The 25,527-nt window shown below is 38.3% G+C and overlaps 1 protein-coding gene across 1 annotated transcript; it reads left to right on the top strand.

Annotated features, from left to right (window-relative positions):
* PKD2L1 (polycystin 2 like 1, transient receptor potential cation channel) lies at positions 1 to 23,486 on the top strand. The gene is made up of 15 exons (XM_072424427.1): positions 1 to 308; positions 7,357 to 7,470; positions 10,389 to 10,516; positions 11,010 to 11,263; positions 11,825 to 12,049; positions 12,251 to 12,479; positions 13,302 to 13,472; positions 15,543 to 15,724; positions 15,822 to 15,942; positions 17,065 to 17,163; positions 17,394 to 17,515; positions 18,412 to 18,529; positions 19,132 to 19,268; positions 21,125 to 21,272; positions 22,854 to 23,486. Exons 1-15 carry the CDS (start codon positions 35 to 37, stop codon positions 23,004 to 23,006), a joined length of 2,475 nt encoding a protein of 824 aa, XP_072280528.1. The 5' UTR covers positions 1 to 34; the 3' UTR covers positions 23,007 to 23,486.
* Positions 23,487 to 25,527: the final 2,041 nt, after the last annotated feature.

The following is a 25,527-nucleotide window of genomic DNA, read 5'->3' on the forward strand; positions in this document are numbered from 1 at the left end:
CTGACCTGTGTACAAAACCAATACATCAGACAATATGAACCCTGCCAAGCTCAGGAGCCGGACAGAAAATCAGTTCAAGGAAGAGCAAGAAATGGATAATTTGGGGAAAAAAGCTTGGGATAATCCAGCCTATGAAGGTTCTCCATCTCCGAAGATCAAAGCCATATACAATCCCAAAACTATTCTGGAAAATCCATATGACAGTATGGACCACTTGGGAGACCCACCACCTTACCAGGAGGATAATAGACCTAAAAGGGGCAATTTGTGTTCGGAATTCTGTGCCAACATTGGCCGAGGAATAAGAGGTAAATTCTTTAATCTGCAGCTTTATTGAACATTATATTCTAAAATAATAATGCAAGCTGCATCACCACAGTTATAGGAAAATACAAGTGGCAGCTGCTTGTAATGCTGGGACCTGTAGTACTTAGGGAGTAGCAGCTTATGTTTGGTCCAGACAAAGCTTATATGGATGAAAAAAAAGATTGTGTCGATTTGCTATGCTATTTAAATCACTGCTTTTTATGTGCAAAGTAAGCAACAAAATGCATTTAAAACCAATTTTATCAAATGAAACTTGGGAAAGTATAGATGCTGCCATTGCAACCTTTACCTCTTGAAAATACTAGCTATTTGGACTTTATTCTAATGCAATGGCTTTGGTACTTTACTTACTGGGACTGATTGAATACATGAATTTAGTATTAACTTCCCAATGTGAATGCGGTGAAAATTCACTTTGCAAATATACCTAACCATGTGTATCTAAAAAAAGTGAATTGTTCATTGCACATGATTGCATAGTTGAAGTCAGCAGATCTTCTAAGATCTAAGCTAAGAGAAGTATCTTTTGCAAGGTGACAATTCACTTTTTAATATGACCTGCTTATATCTTCTTACCTAATTGACACCATTGACCCAGAAATATGGAGATTAATGACCATTGGCCTTGCAAATCTAAATCTTTTTCCAGATCAATGCATCAAAGTACTGATGCCTAACAAAACCAGGCAACCAGCATTTTCATTGGGTCAATTATGGCATAAAATTGATCAAACATTGATATGTAAAATTATAGTTATTCTTACATTCTTTGTCTTCTTGTATACCAATGCATCATTTCTTTCTATTTCCTCAAGTATAACCTAAATATCAGCATATTATACATGTAATACTATTGCTGACAGTATATGCCATATGCCTACATCTATAGTTGTCATTTACATGATGTAATCACATGTAAACCATTTTTGCTTAGTTTGTATGAATAATATTTAGAGTGTTTGGGTACTTAGACACTCACTTGGGACCGAACAAGAATTTTGTCTTCGTGCCCAGTGGACCAGACCAGGCCGAGTAGAAATATCTAAATGATTAATTATAGTTTTCTTTCGCCTTCCACAGAATGACATATTTGGGCTTTTTAGGCTTGTTCTTTTCATGTGTAATTTGTATTAGTCATCAGTTGTAGTACTGCTCTGTTTTATTTTTGTGTTATGTGTTTTTGGTCTCTGTGTTCTGTATAATATTAAATAATAATATTAATAATATACAGTTGTATCCTGAAAATGGGTTAACATGACCGTGACATATTGGGCAGCTATTTTTACCATTGGATCCTCTTCTCCAAGGAGAAATTGGGAGTTTCCTCTCCTATAGAAGCTGAATTCTGCTGTCATTTTGTCCTTATCTCTATCAAATTCAAGTATTACTGAAGGGTGGGGTTGGAAGAATTTAGTTCCTAAACATTATTAGGGGTAAAGGATAATATTAAGGGGATAGTAGGTGACTCCAGGTTTTCAGGAGTATTATAAGAGTGGTGAGTCCATGCAAGGGATTTTTATGTAGCTCTCAGTTCTTTGACATGCTACATCATATTGTGCAGTCATTTCCACTGTCCCCTCTACTTCTAGAAAAACAAGGAATGACATTTACAAAGAGAATTGAGTGTCTCTGGTAGTGAGTGTCTCACATGGGGTACTTGGGAAATTATTTGCAGGACATGGGTTTTATTCTTTTGGAATTCCTGCTATACTGAAGTTCTGATTGTCCTGCTTACACCCACATAGGCCGATAAGACCATATATGACATGATCAGTGGAGCATTTATTATAATGCGTAAAAGAATAAAACTTGCCTTTGTGATCTTTAAAGGTTGTTTGACGGGGGAAGATAAAACTGCAGATTTTGTGTATTTTTCAGCACTGGAAAACCACTTATATGGCCTTCAAAATGTGTGATGGGTGCCATAGTATTTGCATGGTGCCATTTGTTTAATAATACAGGGTGCTTTTCTGAAAATAACTCTAGAGTTTTTAGGCATATGTGGTCTTAGGTGTGCCTAATCTGCCAGTTCTTCCCAATGGCTTTCTCAATGGAATGATGTTGTGTATTGTGCCTAGTAATCACTCTCCAAGACCAGAAAAGAAAGACTGTCATGAATGATGCAGCAAACATAGAATGGATCTGGACCAGAGTTGAAAAACTGGTAACAAATGATTATTTAGGAAATCAATTATAGGTTTTGGTTTTGGTTTTGGATTCTCCAGGTTCTCCTATGATAGTCTGTCATTGTTTCCCAACCAGGGATCCTCCAGAAGTTGCTATGGGTCAAATGAGCAATTTGTGACTCTTAGGTCAGATTAACAGATTCCAAAGATCTTTTTGGCTATCTGTAAGGATGACATGCAGTGTAAGAGGCATTATTTCTACTGACCACCACACTAATGTACTGTGAGCTGTAGATACAGTAAATATAGAAGGGGTTCCCTGAAGGCCTGAACTTTTTTTCAAGGGGTTCCCTCAAGCTTGAGAAACACTGCCCTATGTTCCTCATTCTTGGAGAACTTTAGTATATCAGGCCCAACATAATAAATAACCCTTTATTAAGAAATTATTGTTTGGGAGCTATACTTTGTGTGATACAATCTTTTTGTAAAGTACAATTTTTACAGATCCTACAGAAATGATGTTTGGTAGTATTTGATTTGCTTTTCACAATGCCAACTGACCATATGAATACAAGATTTTCTTTTAGTGTAAAGTTTAGTTTAGTGTAATTTAAAATTACTACATGGGTGACACCAAGGCCAAGTTTTTTTTTATCCATGCTATACAAAGGGATGTAAGCTAGAGTGAGCACCATCCCATAAATAAGATGTCCATAATAGACAATTTTTGTTAAAAATGGATTACTTCAAATGTCTATAATTTCCCAGTAACCGAGTCAAAATGCCATAGCTGGGAACATAATTGGATTCTATATCTTTGCCCTGAATTTGACCAGTTATTTGTTTTAAAATAGCTGTGGCCAAAACTTTTTTTACTGGGGAAATGCTAGATTCTTTGACAGCTTTGTATTGTTGTCTGCTTCCCTGTTGCAGATTCACCATACCTGACCAGTTCTAACCTTTTCCCGTTCTATCCAAAAAAACATTGATGGTGAGCTAGGTGCAGGGGAAAATTGATGTGTTATCTCTTGGTCTAGGCTGAATACGAGATTGGTAAAGTAAAGTACAACCACAAACCTGCCAATGGATGATTTTTGGTTTTCAGTTTATTCCCTGTAAACCGTAGAAAATGTAGTGTGTTAAAATAGTTCAGCAGTTTTCAAATGCTGAAGCTGCCATATCTAGCCAGCTTCAATATTCTGGAAGCTTGGTTTTTCTGCACAGTACTGTGCTTGGATGAATGCCACCGAGTTATTCATAACTGAAATCTTTACAAACTCTACACACGCTTGAACTATAAATAAAATAAGGGCGGGCAGGACCAAAAGAGTACAGAGTTTGGATCAATAGACCACAGCTTTGGTGGAGGATGAAAGATTCTTTACCTAAAACCTCATCCATGAGTCTTATTGGTGCTGCCAAAGTCCGCATTAGGGTTGCTGATCCATTAGCCACTTTTTGGTTGTGGCACAGTACTCTGTGTTTTAAAAAATGCCATTTTAAACTGGCAAAAGACAGGAATGAATCCCAGATTTAGATGTCTTCATAATATTTATTTTTAATAATGGACAGGCTGCATTGTATAACTGAGCCCATGTCACCTTTAAATTGGTGTTTGTAGAACAATGGAGCTTTGACATGCAGAATGCTGATCAGGAGTTGATGTATTGTTTGCACAGAATAGCAGTAAAGGTCTGTATTAGAGGAGATACAGGTTTCTGGTCTTTGTGCTTGGACAGAGATATGAGCTTTTGTAAAGAAGAATGAAGGCCTGACAACACAACAGGGGCCGTTTTGTGATAATATATGGTACTGCAAATGACTGTTATTGTAATAATCGCATGTTAAACATTATTGGTCCTGGATGTGACTATTATATGGGAAGGAACTAAGATAGGGCTTTAAAAGGTACATTAACTTTGGTCTTAAAGTAAAAAGTTACCGGGTTAAAACTTTCTCTGTGCCCCACCACTGCATTAGAAATCAAGGAATCAATGTCGTAATAAAATGTAGACTATCAATTTGAGTTTAAAAATTCAATAAAAAAAGTATTGTTTAAGCCATTTGGAAATGACAGCCATTTTCAGGGGCCCAAAAACAGAGATAAATTAGAGCATAATGGCGCTTATTGCAAGGTAGCAACTTTGTCCCCCCACCCAATTCCTTCAGTTGACATTGAAAAGGATTGCAAGGGGCACAGAAAAAGCTTTCATATTTGCATAGTAACTATATATTGTTATGGCCCCATAGGTATCAACCACCTACAAGGCCTGTGCTTTTGCTTTGGGCCCCTTGAGCATTTACAAGTCCAAGAGTTCTGCCAAGTGGATGATCCAACTCTGCCCAATAGTAAAGCTTGAAAAATCATTTGCAGTCAATGATTGTCCAACGTTCTAAACCTATTGACATTACTAAATGCTGAATTTCCTCCATGATGTTTTGCCAAGTGTCACAGCAGCTGCCCTAATTTGCTGCCTGTTGATCTTTTATCCATCTTATCCACGCCAAATGCAAACTGGGTTAAAATCAGATGAAGAATTTTCCACTATTTGCTTTCAAGGGCTGTTGGGTAGATTTTATAACATGTTTTCTTTTGGGTTAATGTTCATCAGTTTTGAAACAGTTCACTAATTTTGAGCAGACAGCATTTATTGGCAGGTATGCCCATAAAGATGGATATATCCTACCTGCCTACAGACCAATTTCCACCTGTAAATTCACGCTTTATTGTCATGGTAGACGGTGGCTGGGTGAACTAAAGAAAGAAGGGGGAAAAGCAATATCTCAAAGCTGGGAAACATTTAGGAAGGTTGAATACCTTCATGAAGATTGCAATACAACGTTGATCTCCTTCGTGAAGCAATACTGCAAGATAGCTGTAGCTAGAAAACTAAAGTTTGACTTGCTTATGTTATTACTTTCCTGGTTCCTTCCCAATTAACATGGAAATGTTTAAATGATACCTTTCCATTCTCAATGCATACTTTATTCTGGACTTTATTCTGGATAATATCCTAAATTCTGTATCCAGTGCTGGTGGGATGGGTACTGGCAATGTGCTATACATAGGGCAGGCTGGGGACACTTGGTAGAAAAGGTTTAGATTAGAGGTAGGCAAACTCCGGCCTTTGGGCCGGGTACCGCCTAGCCAGTATTTCAGTCCAGCCTAACGCCCCCCTAGTTATTTATTGTTGGATCCGGCCTAATTGAATTGTCAAGTTATCATGAGTTCCCGTGATATCCAGTTCCTGCACAGTAACCCCAATTACTATGCCTAAAGAGCTGAAGCAACACACAGCTACCAGTCCTCCAGAAGGTTGACCTCGTACGTTGTGTCTTCAACCCCGAATGGACTGATGAATTATTCTTCATCCAATGCGGCAACAAAGCCCTGTGTTTAGTGTGCAACGACACCAACAGCACTTTTAAGCGATTGAATCTCAAGAGGCATTTCGATGCCAAGCACGCGCACGCGTACAGAGACTACACTGCAGATGAGCAGAAGACTGAGGCTGCTTGCTTGCAGTCACGATTGGAAAAACCTTTCCTTGGACACCTTGTTTCTTCTGGCCTAGTGTGCCTTCTTGACCTCCTGAAATGGCCTAGTAGTCCAAAAACTTTGCGGACCCCTGGTAAAGATGATGCTGGATGTTCATCAATGAGTTGTATCTGCAGCATTTAATGCACGGTGAGAAGCTGACTGCGTGCAGGAAAACAATTTCAGTATAACAGTGCAAGGCTGAAGCTCAGTTTTAAGAATCAGTTACATTAGAGGGGTACTGTATGTATCAAACAGCTGACTACATTATGATAAGAAAGGTTGGTGTTTATTGGGTCACTTATCTATGCAAAGCTAATCAGATAAAGTTAATAAATGGCCCTACTTCATAAACAAACCTTTAAATGCTGAGCACTTACTTAGGAAATGAAAGAATAAATCCTCCCATTCCATTCTTCTAGGTCAAGTCAGCCATATGCAGGTATCCTATCTGATGTAGTTACTTTTAAATACACCCCATACATTTACCCCTTTGTGTATTTCTTGTGTCGAAACTGTTGTCCTTGTTCATAATGTCACTAATATGGACAAACAAACTCGGAGATCAACAATTAGGAAGGTTGGCCTCCCAGGGAGATACTCAACTGCAAGTGCTTGTAGGGTCCAAAATTCAGCAGAAAGGTTGAGATTGTAAAGCGCAAGGTAGTAGAGACGCCAAAGTAGGAAGTTTGAAACATTAGAGCAAGGACTGACTGGACCACAGAATTGTTCTGGGAGATTAAGAGCTTGTCAATGCTCCCGAATACAACCATTAGAAACAGAATCCAAAGCAAAGGGTGGTGGAACTCTAGAACTAAGCAGGGATAATTAGCACTTGGCTTCTTACACCAAGCAGCTGTACTTACACATTCAGTTTTGAATCAATGTTTTCATTGACCCTGAAATATGTGCCATCTTTTCTTGAATAGAAGATTGTATTACTTACAGTCAGTCTGGGAATACCATTTGGGCAAAACAAAGTTAAAAATCAAAGGGAAGTGCTTAGCACATATAGTAAGTGCTCCACAGATTCAAGGACTGAGAAGGGTTCACTGAGCCAAATTTAGGTGTGTAAATGCATAAAATGTCTTTTCTACTCATAGTATTGTCTGCTTTTCCTTAACTTGCTGAGAAGCATAAATGAGGCCAAGGCGAAGGTTTGTCAAATGCATCCAAATTATGGTGCATATCAGAAATTTGAGAAATATCTAGTTCCTTTTATAAGCCTTTTAAAATAATGGTTGCCTTGCACTCTTATATACTTTTATGTGGCCTAAATATTGACTTTGATTGGCTGCTTTTTTCCTATTGATCAGGCCCAGACAGGTAATATGAAATGATTTATTTGTTTTTATGTCTTCTTAGGGCTATGGGGAACAACTTTGACTGAAGATACAGCAGAAAATCGGGAACTTTTTGTGAAAACCACACTAAGAGAGTTGCTTGTTTATATTATCTTCTTGGCGGACATTTGTCTCTGTAAGTCTAAATAAATGTTTACATTTTTATTTCTGTATTATTTTCAGTGCCGAGTCACACTAGGAGTCCCATCATTGACTCGTCAGCATCAAGGTTTCAAAAGAAACGCACACCTGCTCCTACAGCATTGTTCCACAGGCCGGCTGAACCAGTTATGTCGCTGCCTTATTTGCAGTAGAGATTGTGCAGTATTTTGGCCGGTGAGGATACCTTAGAATCCAGTCAGCATTTTCCCTGCCGCTGATGACCAGATTGCTGGCATGGTTCAGACTTTAAAGCACAACTAAATGTAAAAATTGAAAAATTGTGATCCTTTATTGCAGAAGGAAAAGGCGATGTCCCCTCTGCAATAAAATACTGCATATTAGAAATTTTAAAACTACTTACCTCTCCTTTTCTGTCACGGGCTCTGCCATGTTCTTCTTTTTGGTTTCCTAATCTTCAGCCATCTCAATTGGCTTGGCCAGGATGACTTAATTCCTGCACATAGAAGGTAGAGAACAGGCAAGTACTTTCCCTTTCTACAATAAAGACCTGCTGGTTCACAAACTTTGCAAGTGCAATTATAGTTCTGCGTTATTATTTAAAGGCTAAGTCCATCAAAAATGTTTTGGTTCTTTGTTGTTTGATGAAGAGTTAAGTTGCCCACAGGCCGTGATATCTCTTGGGGATTCTGTTTGTAAGATATCCCCATTGTAGCTACTGGATCTGTTTGGCCCCCATCTCTAAAAGATGAAACCAAGGCAAGGAATGCCAGTCATGATGAGTTCAGAAACAAGAGTGTCTTTAGGTGAGTGAGGCTGGGCTCTCGTGTACAGAAATGTTGCTGTTCACTTTCATGAGGACTATAACGTGTCAATGACCAATTAATTCTAACCAGGAGATGATGTGAAATATCCATTTAGTTTTACCAAGGCATTTTATGTAATGCAATGGCATGTGCCATATTATCAGTAAAAACTTTTACAAGTCAGTGTAGCTCTTTTCCAAAGTTATACAGACAATGGAATCACGTAGTGCAGCATACAGTTCCTCCCGAGGTTACTAAGGGTTTCTTAAAGAATAAGCAATTTGCAGCTCTCAACTTCGTTTAATTGGCACCAATGATCTTCTTGGCTTTCTGTAAGGGTGACATTCTTCCCACTGGCCAGCAATGTAAGGGGTTTTTCTTCTAAATGATTGCCACAGTAATATACTGTGAGCTGTGGATATAGTATTATTAGTAGGGGTTCCCTAAGGACCTGAATGTTTTTTCATGGGTTTCTTAAAAAGCTTAGGAAACACTGATCTGTACTAGATGTACTAGACTTGATATTTAATTAAGAAATTAAATAGAAGCATAGTGACAACTGTGCATGCAATATCATATCTCTGAGTGCATGTTCTCTAAAGTCTTATTACGTTGTGCAAACGTTGGCAAACCGTCCCATGTTTTGTTTTTCATTCATGGTACACATATATTGTGTAGATATCTGTTTCTTGCTTGCGGTATGTAAGCTAGTGAAGTAGAACCTGTGTATTCATGTAAAGATGTATTAATGTATTTGTATTGCAGACCAAACAACCATACTATGATTGAAATGAGTTAGTATTGATATCAGCGTAGTGGGTATTGTCTTTGCTGTACAGGCACAGATCCAAAATATATAGATTTGTTAGTAACAATAAGTCCTTTCCTGCACATTTTCTTGGCAGTCCAGTTTAAATTTCATATGAAGAGTATCATTTATTATTATTTGTTGCTATCCTCCTAAGTTTTTATACTTAAACATACCTTTTGGCTTATTTGGCACAAAGTCGCTTATATTAATGCAGGTTATGGATACAATTGAAAAGCTAAACCTAGAACCATGGGGATACCCCCCTCCTGTGTTCACACTTTAATGTTTGTTTAAAGAGGAACCCCTTGAAATAATTTTCAAGTCTTTAGGGAACCCCCGCTCTAGTTACTATATCCGGAGCTCACAGTAGTAGTTAGCTTGGTGGTCAGTGGGAAGAATGCCTCCTACATTGTTGGGCAGTGAGAAGAATGTCATCCCTAAAGATATCCAAAAAGATCATTGGTATTCATTAGTTTTGCTTGAGTCACAAACTCAGAACCTTGGTTGAGAAACACTTCTCTACAGTAAACAAGTAAAATCTATATAACTCCAGAATATCATCTAACAAGATTTATAATCAGCTGAATGTCTGAACATCACCCACTAAGCCCAAGTGTCCCAAATATTTCTGAAGTGCATCAGAGGAAATTGCTCTAGCTTCTTCCATTAGGTACAGGTCATGTACCTTATCTTAATTCAATTATTTAAAGGAGTGAGGAACAACCCTTGGGAGTACAAGATGGAGACTACCTAGAGATCGGCTGGGAATGATGCGCTATGTGGGTCCAAAAGAAAAGAATGCAAGAACACTCCCGCCATGTTTAATACATCTCGGATACCTCAGGATACCACCGCTGAATTCTCTCCTTTGCATACCAGCAGGTCAAGATCTTGTATGGTGTTTCTTAAAATTTTGTACTTATAAAGCAGCCTTTCTCAACTATTTTAACTTGGGGAACCCCTACTATAATTAATAAATCCACAGCTCAGACCACTGTTAATATGTAAAGATAATAGGCAGATTTCCATTCCCTTTTAAAGCATAACAATTGTGAGGCCTTGACAATGTTAAAAATAGAATAGCTTAACAAAACAGTGTGACGTACAGGACTACCTTGCAAACATATTTGATGAAAAGAGGGGACCAGCCAAGTTGCATGACCTTCCTATCTTTCTAATATACCTCCGTATCTGTAAAAAGGACCGCCAGGGCCTCCTCCTGTTTAAAATATATTCTGTTTGCAACTCCTCTTTGTCTTCTATGTTGTTTGCAATCTTGCTGACAGTTTATCTTCACACCAACTAACTTTTTTCTAGTGACATATGGGATGACAAGCTCCAACACTTATTATTACACCAATGTGATGTCCAACCTTTTCTTATCTACTGCTTCCGATGCTGGAGTCACATTCCAAAGTATTAGCAACATGAATGATTTTTGGTCGGTAAGTGGAAATTCTCAGTTACTACTAAACTGTTCTAAATAAATATTGGTTTAAAGAAATGGTCAGTTCTTCCATAACTGATATTTTAGTTCTAAGTAAATGCTGGGACATCCAATTCACCTGGCTTCACTCTCGGGAACACTGCTAAAACAGGGTACAGATACTGGGGGTCATGTATTTAGGATGCTTGTGAACAGGAATGCTGATAACCAGAGACACAGTTGAACAAATATTTCAGACATTGGTGACCACATCTCTGGGATGCTATTGACCAGATCTCTGCATCTCCAGCCCCATGCATATTAGAGAATTGAGAATTATGATTCCTTCAAATGAACATAGCTTATAAAGCCTTGAGCTGTGAAAAATTCCTCTAACTACTTAGAAGTCAGGAGGGGATCCAGCCAACACATACCTGAAATACCAGTTGTAGGTGGACTTGTAAATGGAGATGTATAATACTAACCTCAACCTACTATTTATTTCCCTTTAGTATACACAAGGACCATTACTAGATGGCCTTTACTGGACCAAATGGTACAATAATGACTCTTTAGATAACAACCAACAGTCCTTCATTTATTATGAGAACTTACTTCTTGGAGTACCACGGATGCGTCAGCTGAAGGTGCAAAATAATTCTTGCATAGTACACAAAGACTTTAGAGATGAAGTTAATGGATGCTTTGATATATATTCAAAGGAAGAAGAAGACAAAAATAAATTTGGACTGATAAATGGAACTGCGTAAGTAAAATGTTACTTAGTATTGCGTTTATGGTCTTTTTGGGTTCATCAACTAACAGTGAAGATGTTGTGACTTGCAGCTTACAAAGGAAATCCTGACTTTGTGGGGCAGATTGAGTGACGGTGATGAGGAAGTGGTGGGGCTGTTATCACAGGAAATTAATTTGATCCTGAATGGAGAATCACAGATTACCATTAAAGTGACCCATGCGATACCATATGCAATCCTATCTGACATATTCTGGGTACAAGGGCTATTGCTAGCGCTTCATGTCAAAAATCTCAGTCTGCTTGCAAACCACAACTTCTTCACCACCACCACAACAAAGTCACACCAACTGCACAAGGGTACAAAACAAAGGAAGGCCTGGTTCAGACCTTTTTGCACCACAATCGTAGAATCCTAACACGCACCCTAAAACTCTGGCCTCAATAGCATGCATGTTTAAAATGTTATGTATTGCAAAATAATGAAATGCGTTCTTCCTATGGTGTGCATCATGGGAGAGGGCCACACTATTAATATGCAGAATAATTTTAAATATTTTGTTTAATTTCCAGGTGGACATATTTCACAGAAGATGAGCTAGAAGGTTCCTCACACTGGGGTAAAATAGCTACTTACAGTGGTGGAGGTTATTATTTAGATTTTGGAACAACCAAACAGGAGACAATCAAGAGTTTACAAACATTGAAACAAAATCTATGGCTGGATAGAGGAACTCGAGCGGTTTTCATTGATTTTTCAGTATACAATGCCAACATCAATCTATTCTGTGTATTAAGGTGAGCAGCTCAGACTTTTACTTACATAAAGAATAAATTATAGTAAGACAAACCTACACATTCCATCCAATCTGTATTCAGTTGTGCCAGCCCTTTGCAATGTCAGTGGTAGATTTAAAAGTGATTGTAACCTTGACAAGTGATGAACTACAATGCTATAAAACAGTTTTTTGTACAATAAACAAATTCTGAATTTTGTAGGCTTGTTGTGGAATTTCCAGCAACCGGTGGAGCAATACCGTCATGGCAAATCCGTACCGTCAAGCTCATTCGCTATGTCAGCAACTGGGACTTTTTTATTATTGCGTGCGAAATTATATTTTGTGTTTTCATCTTTTACTATGTGGTGGAGGAGTGTCTGGAGCTGAGGATACACAGGTTTAAATACTTCACTAGCATATGGAACATTTTGGATGTTGTTGTTATACTGGTGAGTCAACTTTCCAAATACATTTTCTGCCCATGTGAATTTTTTTTCCTGTAAAAGAAAAAGACTTAAAAGGTAATCTTTCATAAATTTGGCCAAATGAAATAAAAAGCAACCTATCATTAAAAATTAAACAATATGATAAAGTAGCCTTCCTCAACTATTGAAACAACTCTCTCAGGTCTTTAGGTTTACTATAAATATTGTATACAAAACTCACAGTATATTATCATCTTGGTCAGTGGGAAGAATACTTTTTACATTACTGGCCAGCGTGAAGAATATCGCCCTTACAGATGATTGGTGCCATAAAAACTGACCTGGGAGACACAAACTGCTCATTGCTCAGGGAGCAACCTCTCTCTGAAGGACCTCCATAGCTATGTCACAAGGTGTCCCTCAAAGGGGCTCACAATCTAATGTCCCGGTCGGTTTTTTGGGGAAAATCAAGTAACCTAACTGCATGTTTTTGGACTGTGGGAGGAAACCAGAGTGCCCAGAGGAAACCCATGTAAAAATAGGGAGAACCTAAAAACTCTATTCCGATAGTGTGGCCGAGATTCGAATTTTTCATTTTGTTCTTTCTACAATATTTTTACTTGTGTGCTGCCACTTTCATGATAACCACTGCAGCAAGATATATTGAAGTGTAATCCCACAGCCTCATGGGATACCCGTCACATATTCCAGAATGAAGAATGAACAGAATGAATTCAGAGCTTATGCTTTTTGCAGAATAGATTGATCTGTCCCTTTTTTATTGCTGCTAAAGTGTATTTATGCATGAACTGAGGAAATATAAGTAACTGGCACAGTTTTGTCAAGCTTTCTCTTGTAGCCATCGCATTCCACATCTTCAGAACTCTGGAGGTGAACCGGCTTATGGGATCCCTTCTGGAACATCCCAACACATATGCAGACTTTGAATTTTTGGCCTTTTGGCAGACACAGTATAACAACATGAATGCAGTCAATCTGTTTTTTGCATGGATTAAAGTGAGTATACATCATTTATATTGATCACTGACAGGTTCTGTTATAATCTTTTTTTATTTCTCCATGGATAGGAACATAAATGTCAGAAATCCAATGGCTGCAAGTTTCTAAATATTGCAGTCAGAGCTGGTATGACATTTAGGTAATAAGATTATAAATAATTGTGTGACTTATATGCTTTTGTATTAAACATGAGCATTTGTAGATTCAGTATATATGGGCTAGATCTGTATTTCACTGCATTCCCTTAGCCTCGTATAACAATTAACAAGATTGGGCTTATACTTGTGATTCAATGTCTGACTTTCATCTTCACATAAAATTAAAAACTATGCACAAGATTCAGAAACAATAAAGCCCAACTCCAACAATCATACCAGATCGTTGGTGCAGTATTGTGACATAAAAGGTCTTCTGTCCTCAGAAGTGGACACTTTATGCTAATTGGAGTTTTCTTCCTATGGGCTGACTTGATGGTATGCAACCCAGGGGGCATGCCTATGCTGACCTGGGATTACATTAGGAATAAATGATGAGTAATGAATTTTGTTGGCTATCAATTAATGTGGAAAAGGGACTCTGATTAAGGACCAAGAGGTCATTTTCAAATACATTGGACAATTAATATTTTAATAGTAAATTTCAACTGAAGCAGGGGTTTTATATATTATAACAAGTTTTTATTCCAATATCACGATCATTTCTCTACTATGCTTTATGTACGAGGGGGTGTTGAGAAGTTCCCGGCTTTGCCCAGAAAGAAGAGAGCCAGAGTTGAAATAACACACTTATTCAACATATTCCGCCCAGACTGATGCACTTGGTACAGCTTAGCTGCAGCTTTTCTAGACCGTTCAAATAAAAGTCCTTTGGGTGGACGCAAACCAGCTCTCAGGAGCATCTTTGACGTCAGAAATTACCTCAAAACGTTGCCCCTTCAGGTGTTTCTTCAAATTCAGGAACACATAATAGTCTGAAGGGTCCAGTTTAGGTGAGTAAAGGGGATGGTGGACAAACTGGAAAGCCAGGGTGTTCAATTTGGTAGCCACAACATTGGATATGTGCGCAGGAGCATTGTCCTGCAAAAAAAGGATTCCTTAGGTCAACTTTCCACTGCGTTTCGTCTTAATTGCCTCCTTCATACTGTCCGGTGATACTAGAGCCCTGAGGTAGGAAGTCCACGAACATAATAGCGTCTTTGTCCTAGAAAATGGACGCCATGACTTTTTTTGGTCGATTGAGTTTGGAACTTCTTTGGCCACGGGGACCCGATGTGGCACCATTTCTTTGACTGTTCCTTGGTTTCAGGATCATAGATGTGGAGCCAGGTTTCATCCTCAGTCACTAACCTAGCCAAAAAGTTGTGTGCAGCTTTAAAATAGGCCAAAACAGCTTTGGATGCTTCAACTCGTTCCTTCTTTTTATCACTGTTCAAACATTTCGGCACCCACTTCTCTGAAAGCTTGCGCATGTCTAGGACAGTGGTGATAACAACCCAACACGCTCCCGTGAGCTGTCAAGTATCTTGGCTATCTTTTTTGCGGATATTGGCCGGTCCTCAATAATCAGCTCATGGACAGCATCGCAGGTTGCTGGGTCAGTTGAGGTTGGGGGGCGCCCACTGCGGGGCTCATCTTCAACGGTGAAATGCCCAGTCTTGAAACAAGATATCCAGGTTTTGACAGTGCTGTAGGAAGGACACTTCTCCCCCAGTGTTTGTGACGTCTCAGCGTAAATGTCCTTTGCTGACTTTCCCTGGAGAAGCAAAAAACTTCATGATGGCCCGTGAAACTTGTTTGTGCCATCACAGCTTCTCACTAAAAGAAAAAAGTTTTAAAAATCGCAAAGACCTGGTATTTGCAGTTACATACTAAGATATTAGGCTGTCATATGCCCCCACACTCATTTTTCTATTTCATCTGGAAGTGGGCAAAGCAAGGAACTTCTCTGCACCCCCTCATATAGTTTGACAGTTGTGATAGTGAAGTTATCCTCTGGCTCTGAATGCTATAAGGTTTTAGTCAGTGACCAACATTCATTCTTACCAGAATTATCAATGTTTACTTTCAGATCTTCAAATACATTAGCTTCAATAAAACAATGACGCAACTTTCATCAACTCTTGCCCGCTGCGCTAAGGATATTCTTGGTTTTGCGATGATGTTCTTCATCGTATTTTTTGCCTATGCTCAGCTTGGATATCTTCTCTTTGGCACACAAGTGGAGAACTTTAGCACCTTTGTAAAATGCATGTAAGTGTAAGCCTTATATATTATTCAAATGCATTGTATTCATCTTTGGATATTGTCCAGTCAGGTTAAATTGAATTGCAAACTTTCTGTATTCTAGATTCACCCAGTTTCGAATCATCTTAGGAGATTTTGACTATGATGCCATTGACAATGCTAACAGAATTCTGGGACCAATTTATTTTGTAACCTATGTATTCTTTGTCTTCTTTGTGCTGTTGGTAAGATCATGCTCAGTTGCAATTTTTTGAATAATCCATTGCTCTGGGGTACAGGTAGAAAGAATATGTAGGGGAAAAGGGAGACACCGTAGTATCTGAAGGTGGGGAAAAGGGAAGAAGAGGCAAGGGGGTAACTCATAATGAAACAGCTGCTCATTGCCCCCTAGGGGAAGTAATATGGTCGGGAAGGAATTGTGGGTGTAGGGAGCAGAATGGAAGTCTGATCAGTAACACAGGAAAAAAAAGTGTAAATGGTTTCTGTACCACACTTTGCAAATAGTTAATGTAATGACCACACAGACATTCAAGTAATTGCCAGAAAGACACTTGCACTATCTTTGTTTAAAACCACGATTGCCAACTAGCATCTGAGGAGGGGAAAGAGCAAGAGCTAGCCATTTACAAGGCAGGAGGGCAAGGAAAGAATATGCAGAAGCAATATATTGGGCGAGAGAGCAATGAAGACAGTATCAGGGTAAAGGGTGGCAGGAGAACAGAGTAAAAGCTAGCAGAGAACAGAAAGTGATCATGGCTGAGAGAAGATGGAGGTCAGCAAGGAGGAGTAAAGGGGTTTGTGATGGAGTAGAATGAAAGGTGTTGGTGGCAGAGGTATATAAAAGATGAGGAGCAGTATATGGGTAGGGGCACGGAAAGTGGAAGCAAATCATATCAGCATAGCATATCATGGTAAGCCACTGCAAAAGGAGTATGTGGCCAAAATAGATCTCCAATGCTGCAAGGGTTGTGGCATTAAACTTATTTCTGGATTATGTATGACCTGTGGTTCCTCATTTTATTTGCACTGGAAGGTAAAAAACAGCCAGTGTATGAAATATATTATGACTGGCTTCCCCTTTGATGTGAATAGATATGAAGGCCCTAGTGTATTAAATCTTTCTCATGAAAGAAGCCTCCATTATTTAACCCTAGTATTAATACTTTAAAGGCCAACTTTATTGGGAAAGGTTTCTACACGGAGAGATGCATCTCTGATAAAGTACTTATAATTGGTGTTAGTAGTACAATATTTCATTTAACCCTGGGATTCGGTTTACATTCAACTAACGAAGAAACAAATGCTTCACACCATTTTTAAAAACTTACTGTTTATTTTTTGTGTAGAATATGTTTTTGGCTATCATCAATGACACCTACTCGGAAGTCAAAGAGGAACTTTCAAATCAGAAGAATGAGCTACAGTTTTCTGACATCCTAAAGCAGGTAACTATGAATACTAATCCTTAAATCAAAAGCAATGTTTCACAATGGAAATTTGTTCATACACATGTCTATTTGTTAACATCTAGTTATATCTAGTCAGTATTTTTTTTTCCTAAGTCTGAAAGAAAGCATGTGGAAGGTTAGAAGTCTAATATTTTGAAGTTTATAAATTAGTTATTTTAAAAGCATAATTACCATAAAGGTATGTGTGTTGTCTTTCCCATATTTAGGGTTACAAGAAGACACTGATGAGGCTTAAGCTGAAGAAAGAACGAATTTCTGATGTGCAGAAAGCTTTACAGAATGGTTCTAAAGAAGTGACATTTGAAGAGTTCAAGAACAGCCTCAAAGAGTAAGTGGAAAAATATTAATGAAATAAGAACTAGATACAATATATATTTCAGCATTGTCCCCAGATATGAGAAGTCCTCCAGTGGGGAAAACTTTAAAGGGAAGCACTCTCTGAGAGGGTAATTCTTCGAATTTCCTGTTGCACCTTGAAGATAGTAAGTTAAATTATTTTCCCCCCATAAAGCTTGTAAAACAAACTGGCAAGGGATTTATTGTTCCCTACTCTGTCCAAAACTAAAAAGGTTTTGGTTGTACATGTAATCTTAGAGCTACAGTACCATGTGTTTGTCTTTCTGTCTTTAGAATACACACAAAAAAACCTCTTTTGCCACCTTACTGCAACTTAAAAAAAAAAAATGATTGCCAAATCAATAGGCCTCTACCCAAAATGTATGAAGTGCTGTAGTCTGTTAGTACACAAGAGTAGACAGGTGTAAAAGCTTAAAGCTGAACGCCAAGCTAAATACATACGGTAGATAAAAAAAAACATATAAGGAAGTAGTTTTACCTGCCAGAGTAATTATATTGCCTATCCAGGTTTATGTTTGACATAGCTTTGTCTGGGAAAGCAGGAGATTTGATTTGTTGCATGCCTGAGAACTGATCTGACTGGCAAGAGTGGAGTCATTAGAAAAGCTAGCCTGTTGGTGTAGGGTACAGAGCATGTGTTGGATGCATGTGTAGGGTACGGAGCATAAGTAACTGTTAGATCTTCTCTAGCACCTATTATGGTGAGGAAGTTGGGCTGCAGAAAGATGCAATGGCTGCATAAATGTTTTAATCATCATATGAGTTACCAGAGGATGTTATGAAGTACCCAAGGATTTCATTTCATCAGTTCATTTTGTGTGCGGTGTTATAGATTTTGTGACCTGACTATTGCCTTTTCTTTTGCAGGATGGGCCACGATGATCATGAAATTACAACAGCCTTTTCCAGATTTGATCAGGATGGTAACCGGGTTCTTGATGAAGAAGAACAAAAGAAAATGAGAAACATTCTGGAGGAAAAGAGGGTAAATATACAACTAACTTATTACTAGTATATTACAGTGTATATACTATTCAAGTGCTTCTTGTCTATAAAGCGACAGCCCACAAACCTGGGGGGAGGTGAAAGGGGAGTTCCCTTCTTTTTTGTCATTGCCTCTGTATCCAGAAAGCTCACTGCTGCTCTGTCACCACCATTACATTTGAGCATATCCGTGAGTTGTCAGTGTTCACTTATTACCAAAAAAAAGTACAAATGACTTTTTACCATTTTTATAAAAATTGTTTGCACATATGGTATTACAGAAAATGTAATAGGCATCTACAATACTCCAATACAAGCAAAAGTTGATCTGGTCTTATGGGTGGTGCTCCTGTCTTATACAAAAGGTCATGGATTTGAGGGTGTACATAAATATTTTGAAGGTTGTAAAATTTGAGTGCAGCATTTTTACATATGTTCTTCTATGTATACGTCCAAATTCAAACTAGTTGTGGCTTAATGAGTGGAGTGGTTTCCAACCAAAGCAAGAAGATATCTTTCTATGTGTATGACAATATTTCATTGCTGTATTATGGTTGGAGACTGAATGTTGCATCTTGTGAGCTTCATTTTGTATTGTTCTAGTTGGCTGTGAATGCTGAAATTGAAAATCTGGGGAGATCATATGGAAGCAAGGCTCTGGCTGAAGGGCTCAACTTATCAGACATAAAGAACAACCTTTCTGCCAAGACCAACTGGGTGTCTCAGGAAGACTTCAACTTGTATGGCACTTTTTTTTTTTACCTAGAAAGTTTTTAAATGCATTTTATATTGACTTAGAATTTTATTTTGGTTTCAGTGCTTTTTGTGTAACTGTCCCAGACACAGCAGGGATTAGATGTTAAAGGAGAACTGAACATAGCTGCAAGCAATATTTTTTTCTGGCATGCACCCTTTGATGCCTGAATAAATACTGTAAAAATCTGTTATGTGCACATTATAGCCAATTCCTTGGCAAGGCAAAAGAGAGTTTAGTTCCACTCCAAGACTTAGGCTAGGTACACATGTGCAATTGTTCTCGTCCGATAATCAGCTCAGGGCTGATATCAGACAAGAATCTGGCGTGTACAGCACTTGTCTTCCTTCGTCCAAACGACCCTCCTGGCGGATCCACAGACGATGGACGATCGTAATGAAAGTGAAGGGGGAGAGAGTGCAGTTGGGTGCTGCTCCCCCCTCCCCATAGAGCAAAACGGTGCTGTATGTATTTACAGTACTTGTTCATGTATGGAGCAGTCGTTTATCGTTGGAAAGGATCTTTCACGATCGTTTCCAACAACAATTATTGCACGTGTATACATAGCCTAACATCATTCCTATTAGTTGTGTAAAGCCAGCCACATACACACGTGCAATTATAGTCGTTGGAAAGGATGTTTCACGATCCTTTTCAAGGACTAAGGACTGCACGATGCATGAACAAGAGCTGTACATACAGCACTGTTCTGTTCTAAGGAGAGGGGAGGGGATTAGAATCGATCGTTGTCCGTGGATGCGCCAGGACAGTCGTTCGGACAATGGCTGACGGGCACTGTACACACACCAGATTCTCGTCCGATATCGGCCTTGAGCCAATTATCGGGCAAGAACCATTGGACGTGTTTACATTTAGTGTGGTTGTGACCCAACGACCCAATGTAATTAAGGTCAGATAGTGAGCAATGTTTTTTTAACTGCACCCAATAATTTTTTTTTTTAGGGATTAGGTATTTTTTGCAGTCTGTGACCCCCATCAGGCCAAGCTGTGATGTTTCTGGAGTCATTGACCTAGAATAAGTATGCAAATCCAGAAAGTTAGAACTGATAAGTGGCTCACAGTTCAAAGCAGGGCTTTGGATACTACTGAACTTATATGACTAGCAAGAGCGGACAAAAACTAGTATTGTTTAGGAGAGTTTGACCATAGCTACTTTTTTTTTTCTGCCTTGCTGCAGGGGTGTTTTTGAGAAACAAAGTGTGGAAATTTCACTGTAATTGTAACCTGCTTTGCCCTATTTGTTAGCTGACCTATAAAATTAATAATGCAACTATTAGGCTGCTGCAGTGCAGAGACACATTCTGGAAGCAATGTGTTTTCAAAGGCAGGGCTATTTAACACCCCTCAACCAAGGTGGGCTGCTTCAAACTCTCTGGTGGTGGTGCTGCTTTTCCTAACTGAGAACAGCCAAACAAAGCAGATAGATGAGCATACCGACAAACAAGCCTGTTAGATAGGTCAGCATACACAATTATGAGGATTTCATTCCCTTGTTATAGGAACATAGGGGGAAAGTGATATGCCACACATTTCATAAATTCAATCTCTCATATCCAACCATGAAGGGAAAGTACAACACCCTTTGCAGTTATAAGAATGTATGCAAGGATTTGCCTAGTATAACTAAGCTGTTATTTATTATAATATATACAGGTTGATGTGGAACTGTTCATGACAAAACACATTGCAGAAGGGATAGTTGACTAAAAGTAACAACTTTAGGATCCTCATGAGACACATAGTTTTGTTATTCAATATAGCTGTGCCATACTAAAAGTTAGCATAAGGTATATAACTGCCTGTATATGACCTGTGTTTCAGAATCCTGAGACGGCTTCAACAACTTGAAATGTCCATGGGTGGAATAATGAGAAAAGTTGAAACGGTGGAGATGAAACTGGAGACAATGGAAGCAAACAAGATGAAACAGACAAACCTAGTAGATAATCTACAGAACAATATAGTTAAGGTGAGCTTATAAATGTGCTGAGCTTCTACAAACACAGCTGCTCAGAGAATGTAACCAGAGATGTTGGCTAGACAGACATCACCATACAAACCTGCTGTAAATTTACTACATATCTGTATGAAGATCCTTAAGCCTAGGGACCCTTGGTTGTTATGTACATTTAAATGTTGAGAATTTCAGGCCCTCTAATTAGAAAAAAATCAATTGACCTTAAAAAGTTTTGGGTGGATACAGAAAAGTTGAATTCTCCATGTCAGGAGCGAAATGTAAATTTCAATAGGAAACATTGTAGAGAGCTTTAAAGGTTTGGGTTAGAAGCGTGAACTGGGTTATTTTTATGGTATTCAACTAGCAAGGAAAATGACAGTGGAGAGAGTAGTTTTTGAGAAATGGGAACAAAGCTGGATGAGTTTTTGAGAAATAGGGAAAAAAGTTGGATGGGTAAGACAGTAGAGTTTAGGATAGATTGACCAAAACAGTACTAATGGAATTTACAGGAATCATTGCTAGATAAAATGAGAGCATGCACTAGCATTTGTGTTGTGTCTTAAGAGCAAATGCGGTAGATTATGTAGACATCCGAGACATTGAACCGCTACGAGAATGCAAGAGACCCACATCATTTTTTTGTAGTGGAAATTATTACAGTTTCAAAAAGATCAATAGAGACCTTTGAATTTAGAAATTCATGATTTTCTAAATTCAGATAAATTCAGATTCAGATAAATTAGTTTCTTTAGTGAGCGCAGTTTCAGTGGAGTCATTAGGATAAAAACCAGACTTGAGGTGATCATACAAGGAGTTGGCAGGGAGGTGATGAACAAAGTCCACATAAATATGCCATTTGAGTAAAGGAGTGAGACAGGCTGGTTTCGAGGGCCAGTAGATCCAAAAAAGTTTTTTTTTTTTTTAGAATTGCTTTTATAACTACATGAAGAGGTGATGTCTATTTATTTAAATTATTTTTGTTGCCAAGTTAGGGCGTAGGAAAAGAATAATGTCAAAGGTGCACACACCCTTGTGTGAACACTAGATTTTCAGTACCCTGGATTTATGATAATCTTGGGCAAAAATCTAGGGTATGTACAGCTGACCCCCTGAGGTCATTCAGTGGTCCAGCTAACGACCACTATTGATTTCTTATTTGAAGAATGCAGCGGGGCACCTTCTGTGCATTCTTCCCTCATTAGAAAAAAAAAAAAAAGAACAAAGCTATCTGCACAGCACTTTTTTTTTTTACGGTTGGTGAAAACAATGCTAACTAACAAATATCTCACCATCTGTACAAAGCTACATTTGCAGGAGATATCTAAAGCATGCAGGCAGAACCCACTCAGACTACTCTATACAGATTGTTGAATAAAAGATTGCTGCACATTATTTTCAGTACAAATATTTAGCAAGAATGTGTGCACTGCACTGTTATTAATGAACAGGATGCAGCCTAGAACTATGACAGGAAAAGCCCTAACAAGTACAGGTTAAAAATTTAAGAAACATCTTCAGCATTTTTAGACCATCACTATAATAATGGTAATGAGGTTTTTTTTAATTAGTAATCATTTACTTTTTCTTAAAAAGGAGAAACATCTTAGCCAGGAAGAAATTCTACAACACAAGGAAGGCTGGGAATCTGAATACAAACCCAGGAACATAATGGAACCATCATACAGAAACAGTAATGCAATGTATACAAATATGAACGGCTCACAGAACTCTTTGAATTTCCCATAGATTCAGGTAGCATGTATTCTGAAAGTAATATTTGCAGTCCTGAACCCTCTAATTTAACAACGCACAGATATGTTATGACAATGTAGAATAAGTGTCAGGTTAAAAGGTAGACACATCATTTAATTAAAATGGGCCACATATCATTTGATCTTTGGTACACCGACTAAACAATGAAGCTGTACTGCTTGTTCTGAAGTCACCTTTTCACATACCGGCTCAAGTTATCATAGATAAAGATACAGATTTACTGGCAAAGGTCCCCACTATATCTTTGAAAACCTTTGGTTAAAAAAAAATTGCATAGCTGCTATCCAAGCTACTGAATATAATTAAACTGACCCTGCCCTTACAAGAACAAAGCTACCCTGAAAAAATAGAGGCAAAACCAATCTTTGCTCTTTTGAAGAGCTAACAGGTGCTGCAAAAAACAAAACACCCAGCCCCCTGTCAGAGAATGTCACATTATGAATGTGTCCTGCAGTGACATAGCAGCCAATAATAGGAAGAAGTGAGCTGGGGACTCGCTATGCAACAATGGCAGAGTAGCAAGATGTAGGCTTTGCAGTGGCATATGGCTGGCCCATTCTAAATAGGATGTGTATTAGGTATATGTAGAGTTTTAGATGGAACGAAAAAGTTTTCCATTTGGGGGGGTGAGTTACTTGCCAGCTCTTAAGGTTGCCTACAATTTGAATGCTTCAAAACAGGAAAGCCACTACCATTGTCATTTCAATATTGAAATCGGGGGGTGGATCTGTGACTCCCACCTTGCTTTAAAATGTAGAATGAAGGTGTAAACCCCTAGATGCAGCCACTTCTGAACTCCTAAGAATAGTAGTTAAATGGCTCGCTATGGCTATAACACCTTAGAGAACTGACAAAACAAGCATGCAACAATTAAAGTCAGAATTCATGATTGCATGCATTTTCCAGGTCAATTGAAATACTAAAGCCATTGCATCAGCAAAAGACGGGCAACTAGCAATTTCAGGAGGAGCGCTCAGCAGTGACAAACCATAGACTGAGTACAGATTTTAGTCTAGAGCTCAGCAGGTAATTTTACTTTTTAAAGAGATGAAGGTGCAAATAAAGGCTTTTCTGTGGCTACACAAATACCAAATCCAGTTCCTAAGTGAGGTACAAGTCTTTAAGTACACAAAGACTTTTTCTTTTTCCAGATTAGGACAAATTCTGCCTCATTCTAACCTTCTTCTGAAATAGTTGACCCCACTAGCTTCAATATTTCTAAGGTCATTAAATGGATATAAAGAATATATATTAGAAGAGGTTTGTGTTGCTTTTCTGCATTCTCCATTGGCTTAGTAGCTCAGAATTACTAAAGCAGGAGATCAGCTTTACAGCCTAGCAGGTAATAATTTTTATAGGAAGAGTTCCGCAATATTTCTGAACTGCCACATGGGCTGACAGTTTACTAAAACAGCTAGTTGCTTTACTTGTCGGACTCTATTTTTCATTCACTGACCTGGAGCTTGCAAGCATTTACCTGTAAAATCAGACAACATATGAGAGACTTGTATGTGAACAGCACTGCATGCCAGGTAACTAGTAATTTAGGAGGTCACAGGGACAGACATCCTTTTTGACTGCATAGGTTTCAATTTAAGGACTTTAAAACTAAACAGAAAAAAAATGAAAAATGTACCTTTTGGTGACCTTCATATAAACTGTATCTTTTGGCTATCTAGCATCCAATCTAGCTTGGATGCGCAGTAATATCAATATCCAAAGCAATGTAATATGTAGTGCATTACGTTTTGTGACTGCTGCTCTCACACTGCTGTACTCGTCACCTTAACCTTCTGTCCATAGCTAGGGTAGGCACTTTAAAATAGAAAAAAACTCCTAATCCATTATATCTATATATTTATTAATTGTGTTTATAACTTGAAAAAAAAATTTAACAAAGTAATGCTCAATCTTCTATAAAAAACAATTGTAAGTAAATAAATTCCATATGATCAATAATTATTGTATGTATTATTGTCTATTACAATATAAAATATCATTGGGAAATAAAACATTAACAAGTTATTTTTGGGACTGATAGTTAAAAACAGAATGTGAAATAAAGATAAAAAAATGAAAGGACATGTAGCTTTGTTATTTATACGCGTCAGTACCAAACAGCTCAAAGCAGAACATACACACAGTTTTTTAGATTTATCCAATAGAGCACATGAAGAATAGTAATTGCATGTGTATGTCCAGATTAAATCCGCATTTAAGTACAAAAACCTGACTGACCAGAGGGGCTTATTAAGTGGCCAATGGCCTGTTTGCTGGGCGCAGATTATACACAACATAATTTTTCTCTTTGCCCAATTTTTTGAAAGTGGTGAATGGCTAAAAACATATCAACACTTTTCAGCGGGGTTGTCACTTTTTTGGTAGCTTTTGCCACTTTAAAAGTGCCGAATGACATAGGCTACAATAGGGATCAGTGGTTGTTTATTTCAATCACCTTGATATCCAAGTTATAGTACTCTGATAGGCCCCAACG

Source organism: Pyxicephalus adspersus, chromosome 10 (assembly GCF_032062135.1).
Source record: "Pyxicephalus adspersus chromosome 10, UCB_Pads_2.0, whole genome shotgun sequence".
NCBI lineage: Eukaryota > Metazoa > Chordata > Amphibia > Anura > Pyxicephalidae > Pyxicephalus > Pyxicephalus adspersus.

What these genes read in the sequence shown, in the direction of transcription:
- PKD2L1 (XM_072424427.1), top strand. Translation starts at nt 35, where the DNA reads ATGAACCCTGCCAAGCTCAGGAGCCGGACAGAAAATCAGTTCAAGGAA. An exon ending in CATTGGCCGAGGAATAAGAG is followed by an intron (nt 309 to 7,356) that starts GTAAATTCTTTA and finishes ATGTCTTCTTAG; the next exon opens with GGCTATGGGGAACAACTTTG. An exon ending in GGACTGATAAATGGAACTGC is followed by an intron (nt 11,264 to 11,824) that starts GTAAGTAAAATG and finishes TTTAATTTCCAG; the next exon opens with GTGGACATATTTCACAGAAG.